Here is a 19,505-nt window from a genome sequence, read left to right as displayed (position 1 = left end):
GTCTCCAGGCCAGTTCCTTCTCATTGTTTGGCTTCAATGTCACCACCTCCAAGAAGCCCTTCCTGACCACCTCACCTAGCCCAGCTTCCCCATCCCAGTCGTTCTATCACATGCCCTGTTGTATTATGTTTACAGTACCTACAATTACCTGAAATTGTCCTTTTATTTGTTTACTCATTTACGATATCTCTCTCCACATTAGAACATCATGAAGGCAGGACCTGGGCTGGTTTGAGCACAGTTGCAACCTCAGGGCCCAGAACAGTGCCTGGCTGTACAGATGGAATAACAGAGGCTCAGAGAAGCCAAGTGACTGGCCTGAGGTCACGAGCTTATAAGCAGCAGGATTGGGATTCGATCCCAAGAAATTTCGTGCAAAAGCCTCTGACTTTCAGCTTGGTTATGGCTGCATCCATCACAGCCCCTAGACATCCGAGACACTTCCCTGGGCTGCTTGCTGGCACTCCTGACCAAGGCTGGTTCTGTCAGGTGGAGGGACTAAAGCCTGTCGGGGCTGGAGGATGGGTTAGTGTGGTGCCTGATTAGGGAGGGTCCCCAGCAACCGGCTTTGCCTCGGTGCCGGTGCAGGGTGCCTGGCGACCCCATGGAGCATGCACCCGTGTCGGAAATTCCGGGCTGGCAGCCTACCTGGGATGTGAAAGTGCTTGGGAGCCTGGTAAGAGGTTGGAGTGGAGGACCTCACATCTAACTGGCTATGGTATGGAGAGCTCCGGCCACTCTCGGGCCCTGGAGCACGCAGGCAGTGGTCCCCAGAGAGAACAGAGGCACAGAGAAAACAGGCATTAACGCGGTGGCAGTGTAGGCAGCAGTGCGGTGATGGCAGCGGGGATGGTGCGGAGGCGGCTGTGCGTTCATGCACTGCGTCTGCAGAAACAGGCTTCACCCTGTTTTCTTGCTTCACCCCAAAGTCAGATTTTGTGGGTTGTAAGAATCAACTCCACCAAGCTGCAGGAAGGTGTCTTTTTCTCTCCCTCTTAGCTCCCAACCTCCCCAACAGACCCCTCCTTTAATCGTTCTGATGTCTTTACCCCTAATCTCAGGGCCGGTTGTGGACACCTGACTAGATTGGGTGGGGCTGGCTGTTGGGCAAAGGCCAGGCCACAGTCCCATTTCTGGTCCTCTGGTTCTGTCCTCTGGATGGGGTTGGCTTAAGGATGAAGACTGAAGCGTGTTCTTCCAGCCAAGGTTGCTGAGATGCCCGCCACTTCCCTCTCCTGGCAGCTCGCCACCCATCTTCCCATGGTTTCTCTTCCCACTCACCCCTGCAAGGGCATCTGCAGGGACTCAGTGAGGCCCCACCAGTCACCTGGATGGCCAAAGGCCTGCCGAGGGCCATACTGTGATGGAGATTTCAGGGAAGCCCTATTCTGTCCTGTAACTGGGAACATCAAGCCACTGTGTTGTTCCCCTGGCTCTTCCTGCCCATTTGGGGGCTTCCTCCTTCCTTACCAGAGCGGTAGTAGTGGTGAGGCGAGCGGGAGAATGTGGGGGACATGCCCTGCCGGCTGTAGGTGGGGGAATCGATGTATCCTGGGCTGGAGGCTCGTCTCTGCCGGAGGTCCAGGTTCTCATAGATGTCCTAGGGGAGGAAGTAGGGCTGTGAGCAAGGCTAGCAATTAGGCGAGCCTCTTGCCCAAGGGCAGGTGACAGGAAATCTGGGATACTAGGGCCTGAAGCATGGCACTGCCCTTCTGAATACAGAGACTCCCTCCGCTCCGCCCCGCCCCCCCGAGTTACACCCACAGCCCCAAGGAAGGTTGCAGAGAATTTTTAGGGCCTTCACCCATCACTTACAGGCCCTTGACTAGAACCTGTAGGTCAAGTCCCTGGAATCCTGGCTAAGGATCATAGAAGCATTGGGGAAGTCGTCTCTGGGTACAAAGGTACATCAGGTTTGTCCCCAAACATTTCTACCTTTTATGCTACTGCCACTTCCTCCAGGTCATGCTCCTGTCTCCCTGTGGCTGCCCTGGTTAGGGGAGCATCTGGGCAAGGGCTCAGGGTCTGCTTGGTCACATAAAGGGACATGATTATATAAAAGGTCTCCCAAAGCAGCTTCATTACCTGGGAGTAGGGGGACAATGTTCCCAGCGACTTAGAAGCGGAGAGTTGGAAGGCAGTCGTGGAAGGAGCAAGAGGAGAGCGAGGGTGGGAGAGAGGGACAGAGAGCAGTTAAACGATTCAGCGAAGAGGGGTTCTCAGCTGCCCCTGGCCTCCCTCTCCAGATAACAGCCTCCCTTCTAGAATCCCAGCAGTGCTGACAGGTAGTAGGAAACCTTGAAACTATGCCCTGCTTTTGCAATGGGAAACCCAAGGCCCAGAGTGGGAACGGGATAGCTCGGGGTCTCAGGGAGGCAGTGGCAGGGTCTTCGCCTGGATCTAGGCTTCTCTAAATGCAAGCTCAGAGTCATTTCATGACCCTTCCCTGTCCTTCTACCAGTTCATGACCCCTCTGTAGTTCATGAGGATAGTGACCAGGGCAGGGGACCCATCGGCACGGGAGTTGGGCCGGTGGTGGTGTGGCAGGCTGGAGATGGACCATCCCATCTGCGGGGGTCTGCTCAGCCCTGGCCCATCAGGCCAGGCTGGGATGCCCAGTCCACGTGAACACAGCTTCTTAAATTTCCAAGACAAGTTAGAAATGCAAATTCTTAGATGAAATCTCCCAATGTTTAAATGTTAAAAATGAATTTACATTTTTAAAAGCTACTTTGTGAATGAAACAAATCTGGGGGCCGGTTGTGGCTTGTGGGCCCAGTGTGCCATCTCTGCCTTCAGGAGAATCATTAGCATCTACCAAACACTTGGTCCCTTTTTCCTGGGGGCCAGAACCCAGAAAGTCTTGCTGCCGGGCTCTCAAACCAAATGGAACCCAGTCCCTTTGGAGAGAAAGGGGACAGTGGTGGAGCAGGGACGAGAATCTGGGTCTGTGTCCTTCAGGCCAAGGATCCTTCTGCTCCAAACGATCTCAGCTCAGGAGTCTGGGATGGAGTTAGACATCTACTGGAACACTGACTGCCGGGACCTCCAGGATAGTGGCCACTTTGCCTCCTTTGGAGAGCACTTTCTCTTGTTCAGTAACCATTTAATTACTTCAAAAGCCATATGATGCTGAGTTTTTATAAGAGTTTCTCTCTTGCTCTGAGCATAGGGGCTTAAGGCCAGGTTGCAAAAACCAGAGAACCTGCTAACCAGGGATTATAAATCCAAATGGCTATTGAGCATGGCAGGGGATGAAAGCCATGGGATATACATAAAATTTCTCCACTATAAGAAAAACAGCAGGTCAAGTGATAGCAGTTACAGGTTCTTAGCTTCATTGCTGGGATTCTCAGGGAGTAGTGGGGACTCAGGAGAACTCGAAGCCCATGTCCAATCTGTAATGGGACACTATAATGCTCCCCATTTCCAGATGGCAGAAACACCGGTGTAGTGCTGTCAGCTCTCATTTTTTCAAGAAAAGCCAGGCTTTTGGATAAAACCTCTTGATTTTTAAATGTTGACTATACATTCTAGTTGAAAAGAGTCTAGGGGCCATCACTGTGGAGGACAAAGTGTCTGTGACAGAAGGGACTGGGGACCCCATGGGCCTCCTCTTCAACAGCCCCAGAGAGAGGAGCAAGATGCCATACCTCTCCATAGCCACATCTCTCCAGCATCTCGTCAGACGTGTATCTGGAATGAGGCTCGTAGGAAATGAGGTCGGGGCGTTGTACCTCGTAGATGGACTTAACCTTGGGGAGAGCTGCCAGGTCTTTGTAATTAAGGATCTCATTATCCACTTTAGCCTGGGGAAGAGGGAAATGGACAGGAAAGGAGCAGAAAGATAAGAGAGAAAGGAGAGAGGAAACAAAATCCAGGCACAGGGGAACAACCTTCTTCGGTTTCCACTAAAAACAAAACTTTAAGATGGAAGACTCACAGAATGTTCGAATAAGACAGTCTTAGAAGTCATCCATTCCTATAGGGCTAACACTGATTGAGTGTGTATGATAGGTGAGGCCTGTGCTTTACAGGATTTATCTCCTCCAAATGTCATGATGCCTCTGTGAAGTGTCAGTATTATTTCTGTTTTTCAGATGAGGAAACTGAGGCTCAAAATGTTCTTCATTGTGCACCACTTAGCCAATAGGTTTGAATCTAGTCTGAACTCTATAGCCTGGGTGCTAAATGCCTTCTGACCTCACAGAGTGAGGACACCCCATTCACAGCATCCTTGAAGAAGATGACGAAGATAGTAAAGACAATCATGATAGAAAACATTTGCTAACATTTAGTGAGCCAGACTCTGTCTTAAGTCCCTTATGTGGATTAATTTAGTTAATCCATACAACTCTCAATAGTAGGTTCTAATATTATCCTCATTTTTGAATAAGGAAACAGGCACAGAGAAATCAATTAACTTGCATGAAGTCACACAGCTATTAAGTAGCAAAACCAGAATTCAAACCCAGCCACTTTAACCCGAGAGCCTGCCCTCTCTAGTGTCCTCTCCTATTCCCCAGGGTGGGGAGTTCACTGGCTTACACCTGTCAAAGTGCTATACTCAGGAAGCTGCTCCTACATTTAACTGAACTGAGCCTCTACCTACCACCTGAGTTGCCCTGAGTTTAACCCTCTAGAACCACATAGATGAGGAGACAGCTTCCCCTTGTGGTTCACGTCTTGTGGTTCCTGAAGCCCTGTCCTTCCCATGTCTGCATCCTCCAGCTGTTCCTTCTGTGACTCGGTTTTTGCTATGGTTAACCAGGATCTGTCCCCTGTAACTACTGTGGCTGCAAGGGCCTGAGGTGAGGCACATTAGGGGAGAGGCCACAAGATGGGGGATCCAAGGAGACTCTATGATCCTTACAAGGTTCTCCCAGTGCTTCAGGGGCCAGGTGAGTCTCAGGGTCAAGACTACTGTAGAGAGAGCAACTTTTATAAAGACCTTAGAAGTGCTGATATTTTAAACAGTTCCCAAGGCCCTTCCACTCTTTCATCCCTGTGCCACCCAACTCCTGTTTGGGCACTGTGCTGTTTATTCCCCTTTGCCCTTAGACTCACTGTCTACTTTTCCTTGCCCTGATCTAGGCTCTGAGGCCCCATGGACTGTGTCACAGGCTCCTTGGCTTTCAGATGGGTTTGACCAATGAGGGTAGCTGCAAAGTAGGAGGTGAAGGAGAGACTGTGTCCTCGTCCCCTTGTACCGGGCCCAGCCTCTGGGTCTATGGTTGAGCACGACTCTTGTCTGGGCTGCTCTTCCACAGATCCAGCTCTTAACAGCCCTTCCCTTTAGACTGAGGGTGGCGACATCTTCCTGCTGTTGTAGTCCCTGGGTGCTGCACTCTGTGGGTTCCCTAACCCTGCCCACTGCTCTGCAAATGCTCCCTTCACAAAACCCGCCTCAGCTTAACCTTTGAGATGTGCCATCTCATTGCTGCCAGACCCTCCCTGAGTCAGAAACCCATATCTGCACCAGTTTTGGAGTCTGTGGGTAAAGAGAACATTTATTATTAGGAGAGTCCACTTGCTGAAGTAACTGCTGCCTTTTGTCCTGGGATGTTAGATCGTGACCTTGAGAGCTCTTGGCTTCTTTCAAACTTGTCTCGACCCATTAATATTCATCTGAGCACTACTCTAAACCTCAAAAACACCAAATTTATATTTCTTCCAATAGCTGCCTTGTTCACAGGTTATAAATGAGTTTACAGTGATTGGGCAGAGGCATCCTAACATAATTAGCCAGGAAGGAAGGAAGAGACCACCTGGGACTGGTCCAAATCAAGCTACCTGAAGATGATTCTAATAGTCAGTGGGGGATGGAGCAAAATATGAAAAAACCTGTCCCCTCCAGATTCATGGATAATTCTATTTTAATACTAAACCTCTGTATTTATGAAAATTAAACCAATGCTCTATCTTTCTGCCTATTATTTCTGCCTGTCCCAAAAGTGGTTGGATGGATTCTTCTCTGAATGTGGAAGCCATGTTTGGAATAGTCTGACTTAAAACATGGCTGACGTTGACAGGTATAGTCATTCCCCAGAGTAGCCGAAGGTGAGGTGGCATTAAGGGGAGAGCATGAGACTACAGAAGGGGAGACACATGCAATTTATTCGAATGATCTCAATTCCCCCAGCTAGAGGGCACAATGACAGGTGTCCCCAGTTGCTGCCCTTCATCTGTAGCCAAGCTGCTTCTCACAGGGGCAACTCTACGAGCTTTCTCTAGGACTCCAGGGTGAACATCACTAGGGCCTGCCTACCTTATTTCACAAAGGTTAGCAGTGTGGGGAGACCAGCCAGGGATTAAAGACATTAGAGTGCAGCTCTCTATATCCCGAGCTCTCATACCATGGTAACTCTCTTTTGGAGACAGGCTCACTTTTGTCAATAACCTTCTTACATTATAGGCCCTAAACCAAACTCATTAATCCTGCTGTGGTCTGGCCCCATTCATATCACCAGTGGGATTATCATCTCTCTTGTTCTGGACAGGAAGTTTCAATGAATACAGCCTATGATCAAAATCGCTTACCTTTTGTGGGAGCCACATGGCTATATTGACCATATTGAAGCTGCAGTCAATGATTACTCTTACATTTTTTTTTTTTTTCATTTGAACAGAGGAAGAAAGGAAAGGAAACAGTTTTGTCAATGGGCATTATCCACAGATCAAGGGGAAACTGGATGTAGATTTGGAGTGAAATAATGATCTAGTAATGATAGGCAGGACCCACCCAGGGCTGGCTGGCTTGAGGACTGTCTCTAGCACTTCTTCTTAGGGTTTCAAGCTCCAGACCATCCCCCTATGTTTCTGGTCTGCGTAGCTCCTTTGACTTGAGGCCGAAACAGTCTGGAGTCAGCCAGATTGAGGTTTGCTTACTGTTGGTCCCCTCCGCTGCTCATCGTGGTCCTGTCTGGCTCTGCCAGCCCCACCTCATTTACCTTACTCCTCCCATTTATCTCTCAGGTTTGAGCTTAAATATTTCTCGGAGTCTTCTCCCAACTGAAGACTGTCAGGTCCCTCTGTGCATCTGCAGCATCATCACAGCACTGTGCACTTTTCTTCCTAGCACTTATCAGAGCTACAACTGACTACCCGTGGAATTATGTACTCAGTGTTACACATCAGGTCAGTGCAGTCCACCGCCATCTCCCCAGAGTAGAGCAGAGCGCCGAGCAGAGTAGATGCTCAGCATGCATTTGTTGAATGAATGAACAAATGAATAAATTACCTACCCAAGGGACCTATGAGGTCATCTAACTCAACTCTTGCCCTTTCTGCCATGTCCCTGGCAATGATGAGCGTCTTGTGTTTGAATGCCTCTGGGGATGGGAGGTCAGACACATGCACGAGGTTTCCTCCACTCCTGGACTTATTATGTGATCAGAAAGCTGATCTTTAAGTCTGCCTGTCTTTTATAGCTGGGTTTTCACATTCATATGGCTTCTCCTTTCTGCCTCTTTATCACATAGCATTGTCTCCACATTGACATCCCACCCAGTACCCAATCTGAATACCACTCTGATCCCCAGTTTTTAGCCTGCCCTTGTCCCAGTTAAGTAATGGGGAAGGTGCACACTGCAGTGGTTTCAGAGCTCGTCGAGGGCATTTGCTGTTGTCGCACTTTCTTTCTCATGCTCCCTCTGAACTCGATATTATCCATGTAGCCGTGTGCTCCCTGAGGGCAGGGGCCATGTCCCCCCTGTCCCCCACTGTATCCTCGGGAACTAGCACAGAGCCTAGCACATGACAGGCCACACTAGATAAAAGTAGATACCAGTTGGATGAAAACCCGACAGCTGTCTTTGGCTGTCCTTAGAGACTTTTTAGGTTCCAGGCAGGGGGATAAGAAAGTCCTTCTGGTGGCTGAAAAGTGATACATACGCAGATGACTCGGTTGGGTGACCCAATGCTGGATCCAGGGGGTGAGATGGAAGTTTCAGACGTCCGCCTGTGCTGTGAGAGAGATGAAGGCAGAGGGGTGAGAAGCTGCGCCTCTGACTGGTGGGGAGGGGAATGCGGGATGTCAGAACACAGCTCCTCAGGAAACATTAGCAATACTATAAAGAGCCCTCTCTGGCTATGTCTGTACTTTCTCTTTATTTTCTACTTTTAAATTTTATTTTTATTATTATTATTTACACCTACAGCACCTGGCATTCCTAGGTGGTCTCTCATCCAAGTACTAACCAGGCCCGGCCCTGCTTAGCTTCCATATTTTCTACTTTTTAAATCAATGTCTGAGTGTGAATGAAAACAGAAATACACAGGACTTCAGGCTGTTGCACTGAATATAGATTTGCTTTTCATTTTATTTTTTTAACATATTCGTAATTGACGTTTTAGGTAGGAAGTTACTCACAAAACACTTTATTTTGAGTTAACTCAGGCAATAATGTATTTACTTTAAATGAATTAAATTGGTTAGAACTCATTTCTTAGCAGGTTGTTTATGCAAAATATAAAAGTGGGTAAAACTTCATGTAATGGTACAATATGCTGATTCTTTATAGCGTATCCATTGCAAATTGACATCAACCTAAGTGATAAACTTACAAAAAAAAATCTCTAAACAGCGGCAATGGATTTAACAGCTCTCTTAGCAGAACTACACTCTGTCAATGTCAGTACATCTCAGAGGGTGGCGGCACTTCGTGGTGAAAAAGGAAGCAGATTGGGAACCAAGGACCACTACTGAACCGTGTGATTTTAGGAATCCCAAAGTCCTGGTCTGAGAAATGAAGGGGCTGGTCTTAGAGACTGCTAAATTCCCTTTTAGGAGGCTCATCCTAAAATTTAAAGCATTCTAAGTGGGGCTAAATAGCAGTGTTTCCCAAGCTGTGGATTGCGAACTAGTGTGGCTCTGGGGAGACGAATTTAGGAGGAGCATTTGATAATACTGAGTTGTAGAGTGAGAGAGGAAAATGTAAAATTCTATTTCAGTCCTCTCAGATCTAGGAGGAAGTCTTAATTTGGTGCTAAGTCATTTAGACAGCTTTCTTGATGACTGCTAATTCCCCAATACCCACTCCCCGCCCCCTTTTTTTAAACAGAGTGCAGGCAACATGATCTAGCTAGAATTCTAAAATTTATTCTTAAGAATTATTTAATTTTCATCAAATTTACTTTAAAGTTACCTTCTATTTATAGCAAGTAATACTGGTTTTTCACTTAGTGACATAAAATTTTATTTTAAAATAAGTTAAGTAAAAAGTAGTGAATTGATTTAAAGGAAAGGAAAAATATTAAGTATATGATGATGCTACAAAAGCATCAGGGTTGTAGAAGGATAACTGAAATTTGAGAAATGCCACTAAAGAGGAGGAAATTGAGGAAGAAAAGGACTATTAGGTTCTCTTACACCTAAAAGAGAGAGGTCTTAAAAGAAACAGAAAAAAACCCCTCACGGCTCAACAAAATTATGCATCAAGAGACCAGCTCTTTCGTAACATTTACATTAAGTGAATGATATGACAAAGGAGACAGCCTTTAACCAGCTGGTCAGAAATTGTACACGTGTTTTTTCAGTTGAGACTCTAGCAGGTAACTTTTAATAGAGTCGTAAGGGACCATGTTGATATCTGGGGGCCAGAGTATAGAGGTACCCTGGAGATCATTGAGTGCCTGCAACATACACCCCAAGTATCCCCTCCACAGCATCGAGGACCAAAGAGTCCAGTCCTTGGATCAAGAACCCAGAGTCTCATTACTTCCTGGTACAGTTAGAGCGCAGTCATTCAGAGGGAAGCGGCCCTCAGCTGGTCCAGCGTTATGCCTGGAGACTGCCTGGTTGCATTACTGTGGGCAAATCACTGCCCTCTTTAGACTTTGATTTTCTCATAAGCAAAACAAAGGTAAAATTCCTTGCCCCACCTGCCCCATGAGGTTAAAGGAGTCAAATCAGACAGTGGCTGTGAAGATACTTTGCAGACTCTCAATTCCTATGACAATCTTGACCATTATTATTAATAAATGATATTAGGCTGGGGCACCTCAGAGAGGCTGCCATCCTCGTGAGCAATGGTTAGGTATGTATAGCCTTGCTCCAGAAACACTTAAAAACTCAAATTACTACATTGCCGTACAGTATTGAAAGTGCTCTCACATCCGATGTCTTAGTCCTTCAAAAACCCCATTAGGTGAGTGTTAGCATTAAGGAAATCCTAGGATACCTGCACACACTGGGGAGTGTGCACACTAAGGAATGACCCTCTGCTAAAGCATAGTGCCCCTGACCTGTGGCAAAAAGTAGCTGGGCTGGTACCACTACCAGCTTGCTTACCTTTAACTTCTTCTCTGCCCGGGCTGCCTGTTTGCAGATGGGGTGCCAGACCTCAGAACCTAGGGGGCCAGGAAAATAACAAAGGCTCAGACCTTTTACACCTACCAGCATTCATAGTCTCTCCCCAGCCCTGACCTCCATGTACTCCCTGGACAGTTTATGTGCTGTCCTCTACACGACAGCCAGGAGGACCCCCTGGTTTTCCCAGCTCTTTGCTGCTACGTCAATTCAATCACCCACACACTTTTCCTGCCTGTCCACATTTTGCCCATTCATCAAGGTCTACATCTCACATGACATCTTCTTGCAAATTTTCTTACCTGCCAGCTGAGAGTGACTTCTCTCTCCTCTGTGATCCATAGTTCTTTGTATCTCAACACATGCAACTTTAAATCATAGTAGCTTATGAATTTATCACCCTAACTAAATTAAGAGCTCATTCGGGGCAGGAGCCGAGCTTTAGTCATTGCTGGATCTCCCTCAGCATCCAGCATGGGACTTTGCTCTCAGAGAAGGCTCCGTACATGTTTGTGGGGTGAATAGATGAGTGGATGATTGGCAGTGAATGACACATAGCAGGTGGTTAATAAATATATGTTGAATGAATGAATGGCAGCAGAGGTGAAATAAAATGACAGACTGTGGTGACTTCAGCCTTGCTTTCTCTTCAAAGGCTTATGACAGTCCATCAGAGCTGTCACATTTAAGGGAAGTGTCTTGGTGTATATTCTGCTTAAGAGCATTGTCTTGACTTTCTAATTCCTAAGAGACTCCAGACTCTTCAAATTTAGTATATTGTAAATGCCCACATTTTATTGTGGGTGGGAATCCAGTTGGCTGGCCCCAAACTGAGAGGCCAATTTGGAAAGGCATGAGCAACAGGTGGCTGGTCACATGTTGAGAAGGAGCCCCAAATATTACACATTCCCCAAAGAAGGGACAGGTGTCCTGGATTAGAATTAAAAATAGGAACATATTATCCCTCTGGTGCCATTCCTCTTGTAACCAGCTGTAAAAGGAAAGGAGCCAGCAAATGGCTAGATTCCTGAGTACCCAGATGGCATCTGTTTGTCTGACTTTGTTTTTAGGATATACTTGCCATTATGGTTTGTTGCCTGGAACCCCTAGGACTGGAATAATGGCCAAGTGGCAGGGGGGGTGGTGGTGTAATGTTGATAGTTAGACCCAAAAACACGGTGGAGAGAGGATGGGCCTTAAGTAAGGAGCCCTGAGCTCCTGTCTCTGCTCTGCTTCTAACACCTCCCCTCAGTGGGTCCCAATTTCTTTATCTGAATAACAAGGGTGTTTGTTCCTGGTGATTCAACACAAGCTTAATTCCTTCTATGTAAGGTGCAATGGCTCTCTGAGCCCAGTAGAGGGACTCTGGGTCTGTGGCTTGATCCAGCAACCTCAGGGTGTGTCCACTACTAAGCGGTAGGTGGGGATCCCTGCTTTGGGGAGTTATCAGAGAGAGTATTTCCGGGTCCTCTCTGAGTTGCTGCTGAATCCACTAGGAGTTGTTTACCACTGTGGCTCTGGCAGGAAGCACATGTTACAGGTCACTGTAGGATGTTTAAGAAGATCATGAGATTAAGTGAAAGAGGCATAGGAAAGGTAAAGGGTTAGGCAGAAGTTCTCATGGGAGGAAATGATGTGTAAAGGGAGGGGTTCAGACAAGATGGTCTCTCCGTGCCATTGAAGTATCTGTTCTGAAGTAAAGCTTAGACACAAATGGCTTCAGCACTCTGCATACAGGAAAGCAGATTTATATAAGAAGTGAGGGGGGAGAATCAAAAGGGAGAGAGAAAATATAATTAGAAATGAAAAAAAAAATCAGAAGTTTGGGAGTTGGCAGCGTATCATTTAAAGAGGGAAGGAATTTGTTGGTAGTTAGCAATAAACTTAGATAAGTGAAGGTAAGGAACGACGGTTTGCTCGTGGAGACCCCTATGAAACGTGGTCTGCTGCGCTGCTGCCATCAGTCAGCAAGCAGCACAACGCGACACTGACAGAAAGGCGACATCCCAAATGAAGAAGGTTATTCTCTTCCGTGGCTTTATCTCCAGAGCCTACAATAGTACCTGGCTCATCTGTGTTTAATAAAGAAACGAATGAATGACTGGTTGGACCCCACCTTTGTATTTTCAAAAAATGTAGAGTAATATGTGCCCAGAGGATGATGGTGACCAGAATGGAGAAGGGCGTAAGGCAGGGGCTTCGCCGTGGAGAAGAGAACACATAGAGAAAGGTGAAAGGTTTTTGTTTCTTTGAATAGTTTAATGCATCTCGTGGGAAGAGAGATTAACTTGTTCCTCATGTCTCGTAAACTAGAACAAGGACCCATGGCAGAAGTTTCAGGGAAGGAAAATTTAATGCCTGAAGATGGAATGGGCTCATTCTGCAGGCGAGCTTCCTCACAGGAAGTTTACAGTATTAAAGCATACACTGGGTGGATAAACGCTCAGCGGGGTTATTGTCGAGGAGGGCATCATTTGGTGGTCACACTCACAAACATTTACTATCCCTCCCAGCTCTGGAGAGTCTATATTTCTATCTTATCAGGCTTTTCCGTATAGAAAAAATAATTATTTGCCCCTATCCATGATCTTGACTAGAATGTCAGTTCTATAAGGAGCAGGATTCATATCTGTCTTACCTGAAGATATACCTGCAGGGGCTACAGATTCTTAATTAATACTCACTGAGCGAATGAACAAACAAAGGAAACATGCTGTTCTATGTTAGGCCAGTTGAATTCTCTAAGCTGGGTTCAGAGATTTGGATAAGTGGTAGAATCTAGACTCTGATTCGACAGCTACCATTTCAGATTGAGTGTAAGAATTTTCACTAGATTGGGGTTTGTTGAAGTGTGACTTGTGGACCACCTGTCGTCAAGCAGCCTGGTAAAATTCAGATTCCTAGGTCCCTAGAAGAACCCCTGAAGTCAATTTCCTGGAGGTGGGGCCTAGGAATCTGTGTTTTTAACAAACTCCCTAGGTGATTCATGACTCTAAATTAGAGAACCAGAGGGTTAAATACCAGTTAACACTCCACATTTGTTCCCTTGGAATGTCACGGGATAAAGAAATCAATTTTATAAGACAGGACTTTTTAACTTCTTGTAAAAATTCAACATTCTTTGCTTGTTAGACTGACTCCTGGTTCCACGAGTCACACTCTCATCCTCTGAGACTGTCACCCATGATTCCAATTTCCACAGTTAAAACCTCCTGTAAAGGTTATGGAAGTGAAGGATTAGCAATTTCTGTATCAGCTGACTCAGAGATGGAGATCTAAATCTCTGAAACTGTCCCTCAGCCGAGTATTAAGGCTGTTTTTAATCCTTAGCAGAGTCAGCATTCAGTCTTAACTGACTGGTTACAGCACACCCCACACCTGTAACATTTTGGACTTATTTAATGTTTGAGAACCCACCCACCTCTCTGCTAGACATTGAAATTCAGTTTGTATTGTTTTGCATTAGCAGAGGTTTTAATGCCAAAGCCGGAGCTGGTGCCATAGTTTTCCAGAATGCCCGGCCAGGGTTACAAATAGAGCAGTGACTGAAGCTGGCCCACCAAACCTTCTGTTTGGGTGGTAGAGTGTTTTTTTGTTTTTTTTTTTTAAGTATTTTTGAATATGAATGCTTTAAGACCCTGCAGGTGGCCAGTGACCCATCCTGCCTGCCAGCCAGTGCTTCTCACTCAAGGAGTTTAAGCAGGCGGATGAGTTTTCAACCCCTGAGCCTAGCCAGGGCAGTCTCTCACATCAGGGTTCTTCTCCGGATTTCTCTTGACCACAGCAGAGTGAGGTTTCAGAGTTCTGCCTCTATGTTGCCAGCACTACCTTTGTGACATAAACTTGCTAGGATGTTGGAATGGCTCCTTTAAAATCCCCGCCCAGATAAACAAGTGTGGAATATTATTCAGCCATAAAAAAGAATAAAGCACGGATACATGGCACAGCATGGATGAATCTAGAAAACATTACACTGTGTGAAAGAAGCAGACACAGAAGGCCACTTATTGTATGATTCCATCTATGTGAAATACCCCAAATACGTAAATCTGGAGAACAGAAAGCAGATTGGTGGTTGCGGGGAGTTGCGGGGTGGAGGAATGGGAAGCACTCCTTAATGGGTGTGGGGTTTCCTTTTGGGGCAATGAAAATGTCTTGGAACTAGATAGGGGTGGTGGTTGTAAAACATTGTGAAGGTACTAAAAGCTACTGAATTGTTCTTTTTAAAATGGTTGATTTTATGTGATATGAATTTTATTTCAACTAAAAAACTCTGCCCCACCCCCCACCAGAAGGTGGACTGCTTCTGTAGACCATGGGCTACTCTTCACTTGTTACTAAAGGTTCCAAACTCAGCAGCGGGGAGAAGAGTGAGCCCTTCTGTTGCATCTGACATATAATAACAACAATATCATCATCATCATAATCCTGGGCACTGGTAAATCTTCACCACGTATTAAGGCCATCTTACATTATTTAATGTAATATTCTTAAGGGGTTCGAATTCGTCACTGGTTACATCACTTATCAGCTGCATTGTCTAGGGCAAGTCAGTTACCTCTCTGTGCCTTAGTTTCCCCTTCAATATAACGGGGATGATAACAGTACTTGCCTCACAGGTTTGTTGTGAAGATTAATGAGTTAATACAGCGTCCCCCTTACCCGCGGTTTCTCTTTCCGCAGTTTCGGTTACCTGAGGTCAACCACGGTCCGAAAATATTAAACAGAAAATTTCAGAAATGAACAATTCTTAAGTTTTAAATTGTGTGCTGCTCTGAGTGTCGTTAGAAAATCTCATGCAGTCCCACTCCGTCCTGCCCAGGACATGAATCATCCCTTTGTACAGCGTATCCATGCGATACACACTACCTGTCCATTAGTCACTTAGCGGCCCTCTCGGGTATCAGATCAACCGTCGCAGTAACGTAGTGCCTATATTCAAGTAACCCTTATTTTACTTAATAATGGCCCCAAGTACAAGAGTAGTGATCCTGGCAATTTGGATATACCAAAGAGAAGCTGTAAAGTACTTCCTGTAAGTGAAAAGGTGAAAGTTCTCTACTTAACAAGGTGTTATATCATTTTCCATTATCACAAAAAGAAGGATGAGTACAGTACAATAAGATAGACTGCATTCGCATAACCTTTATTTTAATATATTGTTATAATTATTCTACTTTTAATTATTGTTGTTAATCTCTTACTGCGCTTCATTTATAAAGTTTATCAGAAGTATGTATGTAGAGGAAGAAACATAGTATATACAGGGTTTAGTACTTCCTGTGGTTTCAGGCCTTCACTGGGGAGTTGTTTTTGTTATTATTATTATTATTATCTCCTCCCCTACCAAAAAAATTGTTCGCCAGGATGCAGTTTGAGTTACGCAAAAGGAGTAAGGAGAGCCTTGCAGGGGCTGGGCAGTGTTTACTCTTCTACTGCTGGAGCTGGGGCGTGGATGGGGGTGGGGCTTGCGGTAAGCAGAGGACTAGCTGTGCAGGTGGAGTCGCTAAGCAGAAGCCTGGCGTGGCTGCCAGCTCACCCTTCTGGGAGGTTGGGCTGGTGCCCAGGGATGAGGGCGCCTCGGGAGAAGTAGAAAAGACCAGTTTGCCTAGAGCTGACATGACAAGTGGGCTTGAAGCTCAATACAGAGGTCGAAGGACAAATGTGCTTAGCTGCCATGAAGCTGGTTCCTATGGAGGATATCAAGTGGGATGAGGAAAGGAGAATGGCGGTACCGAGGTGCCGAGTTAATTTACAGGAAATAATAACTGCCGAAAATAACAGGACGGTAATGAAAATATTTTGAGTGCTTACTATGTGTCAGATACTAAGTGTTGTAATTATTCTTATTGTTATTATTATAATTAATAGAGAGTTCCTGTGCCAGGCTTTATGCTACTCACTTTATAACAATATTACTTAACTAAAAATAATAATGATTAATAATGATAAGGATAATAAAAATAAGGATAAATAATAATGGTAATATTTATGAGCACATATGCTGAGCCCTATGCTAAGTGTTATGAATAATGATGATGATATTTGCTATAGCCAGCATTTATTAGTGCATGGCATCATGGGGAATGGCCATTTCTACATTACTGGGTGTTTATCATGAGCTCAGACTGGCAGAGCCAGTGGTGCCAGGCTCTGTGCTAAGCCTTTACCATGCATTCACTCCTTTAATCCTCGTAACAGCTTGGTGAGGTGGGGCCTATCGTTATCCTTGTTTTCAGATGGGGAAATTGGGGTTTAGGGAGCTTAGATGTCTTGCCCACATGTCCACTGCTATCTCCCCGCCCTGCCCTGGGTGTGGGTGGGCATGTGACCAAAGTCAGGCTCCTTGGAGTCTCTCCAGGACTTCTCTGCTGAACCTTGCAGGGAATGATGCCCCTCAGTGCCTGTGTTGGCTTGGGGTTGGCTGTGACCTCCTTCCCCCGACACGGAGGCAGCCAGTTTGGGGCAGGAGAGCACGAGGTCACACACAAAAAGCAGGTGGGAAAAGAACCTGCTGACACCTGCAGGTCCGTCAGTCCAGCCTTGCTGCTTCTAGACCCTTCTCAGTTCTGTGAGCTGATCAATCCTCTTTTGTGTAATACAGTTTGAGATGGGTTTCTGCCACCTGAAAAGTCCAGACTAATAAAACATCTCATTGAGCTAAAACACGAGTATCTGACAAGTTCTTGACTTGCCCAGCAGGCAATTTTGTTTCCCAGAAAATAGAGGAAGCAACCAGGGAAATTGCTCCTCTGGACCTAATTCTGACCAACATGGACAAATTAGCGGGTGAAGTGGATGTGACATGTAACTGGTGAAAAAACAGCCACATTGTCTTGAGTTTGTGGCGACTTGAGAGGAGCAAAGTGGAAACAGAATTTAAAATACAAACTTTAAACTATTATAGTATAATTTCTATAGGATTCAAGATATTTGGTAACCCTAAAAATCTAAAAAAAGTGCAGCTCATCAAAAATTAAAATATACTCTATTTAAAATGAATACACTTAGTAGAGTCAGTCTTTAGGAAATATTAATTTAGCACAGTAGCAGGAAATGTTTAAAGAGTCTAAAATTATGTAGCAGGATTGGGAAAACATAAGATTTAAAGTTTTTAAGCATAACTCCTACAACCTAAGCTGTCAGTAGAGAGATCCAATTTAAAATAACGCTAAACTACTAAATTATAGCAACCAATATTACGTTAGTGCCTTTTAAAGTGGGGTTTGATGAGATGCATAGATTACGCCTGAGGGCTAGTGTTCTATAATTCATAACAACGGGCAGCACCTCTCCTGAACACGTATCAGCTAGCTCGGTGCATTTCTTATACGGTACTTGTCAGAAGACAATGAGGCCTCAGAGAAATATCAGTGGCATTCCCAGCTGTGTCGGAAAGACACACCTTCTGGTACCAGGCCACTGTATCATCTGAACTAAAAAAATGTGATCTGAAATAGACTCAATTATACAAGAGAAGGGTTTGGTGTAATTATTAAAGCCAGCTTTAGGGCTCTGTTCTGGATTTGCTTTAACACAGAACTGAGGCTTTTCATTTTACTTTGGACCGTAGACACCTCTGAAAATTTGATGAAAGCTACAGACCCTCTCTTTAAAGAAATACACCTATATGCAAACTTTGTCAGGCAATTTCAGGAGATTCATCTAATTCAGAAGGCCACCTAATAACCTCAGGTTAAGAATTCCAATAATAAATGGAGGAAAATTGTCTTAAACAAATCCTAGCAAGACAGACTAGCTAACCTTGGCCCAGGGACATAACCTCCCTAAACTTTCTTTTTCTCTAAAATGCAGATATTAATGACTTTTGATTTATAGGGTTGTAACGATAAAATGGGATATTGCATTAAAAACTCCTAGTACAGTGCTTGGTGCATACATAGTAAGTGCTCAACAAATATCAGCTGATGGCATTTTATTTATTATTATTGGTAGGATGTATATCATCATCATCATCATCATTATCATCATCATCATCAATTAATTAATTATTGGCAGGTCCTGTAATTCCTTAGCAGAGCAGGGTTTGTCCAAGGATTTCATAAATGATTTCTTGCCCAGTGGGTTTATTTAAATACAAATGGTAACGGTCCCCCGTTGAAAAGTGTGCGGTCAAACTCCTATGTTTACAATGTTATTCTCTGTCTCAGGTCTTTACAATAGGGGGTATTTAGTGTAGACACAAGAAGAGAAAAAATGTCTATCTTTTCTTTTTCCTAGGTAAAAGCACATTCAGAACAAGAACAAAATCTATCTCATTTTGGGTTTAGAAAGCCCATTTAGAACAAGAGCAAAATCTAACTACATTTTGGGTTTAGAAAATCTCCCACTGGTTCAGCAACTGTAACCTTTGTGATTTCAAGTATAAGTTTTGCCTTGAACTTGCAGCATTTTGGCTATTATTTTGCTGCACAAAAATCAGTGACCTAATTCCTTGGCACAGCCCAAATGAAGGGTTTGGACAACAAACAGATTAGAAATCTGGCATCTTTACAAAAAAGTTAAAAGACTGAATGCACAACAGAACTTAAATAAAAGAAAACTTGCTCTTATCTCCTGGGGCCTTGGAAGTTCTTATCCAGACAGATGTCAGACTTCTCCCAATTAGAGCCCATCAGAAAGCCATCACACAGCAATTAGAACACAAACAAACAGTCCAAAAGAACCTCCCGAGCCCCCACTGCCTGTACCATGCATTCTGTGTGACAAGGCTGGGTTTATGCATTTTGCAGGCTTCCTAACACTCTCTCATTTGTGTATATTGCTTTGTGGGGGCACTTAGCACCCTCACATTCATCTCTCCCTGCATATTCATGAGGACCTGTGGAGTATGCTTGGTCTCTGAGCACTGAGGATGTGGGCCTGCCTCAATTTTTCCACCGTACAATACTCCCTTCCCCCGTGGACCTTTGCACCTGCCGTTCTCTCCGCCTCTGCAATCTTCTCTCCCTTCCTTACCCTCCCACCTCCTACTCACTTTTGAGATCCTGACTAGATCAGGAGCCTTATAACACACTCTATTGTTCCCAAACTTCCCCTTCACAGGCTTATCACAGCTTGTCATTGAATAAGTTTGCTCTTCTGTTTAAGTCGTTCTCCCCCTCTTGATAGTAAAACACCACAGAAACAAGCGTCCCAGCCTTGTTCATTTCTCAACACCCGGCACATCAAAGAG

The 19,505-nt window shown here is 45.1% G+C and overlaps 1 protein-coding gene across 3 annotated transcripts in view; it reads right to left on the bottom strand.

Moving 5' to 3' along the window:
* ABLIM3 (actin binding LIM protein family member 3) overlaps positions 1 to 19,505 on the bottom strand; it is a 100,575-nt gene that overhangs the window by 15,406 nt on the left and 65,664 nt on the right. For 2 of the 3 annotated variants that reach the window (XM_039836496.1, XM_039836497.1), the window contains exons 9-11: positions 10,292 to 10,350; positions 7,894 to 7,965; positions 1,471 to 1,600 (exon numbers count right to left, since the gene is read on the bottom strand). In XM_039836496.1, coding sequence (XP_039692430.1) covers positions 1,471 to 1,600; positions 7,894 to 7,965; positions 10,292 to 10,350 — 261 coding nt within the window. Of the gene's footprint in view, positions 1 to 648; positions 748 to 1,470; positions 1,601 to 2,085; positions 2,116 to 3,653; positions 3,810 to 7,893; positions 7,966 to 10,291; positions 10,351 to 19,505 lie in introns of all 3 variants that reach the window. The other variant, XM_039836498.1, reaches the window with a different exon arrangement.

This window comes from Pteropus medius, unplaced genomic scaffold, assembly GCF_902729225.1.
Source record: "Pteropus medius unplaced genomic scaffold, Ma_sr-lr_union100, whole genome shotgun sequence".
NCBI classification, from domain to species: Eukaryota; Metazoa; Chordata; class Mammalia; order Chiroptera; family Pteropodidae; genus Pteropus; species Pteropus medius.
This window is presented reverse-complemented; position numbering and strand designations above follow the sequence as displayed.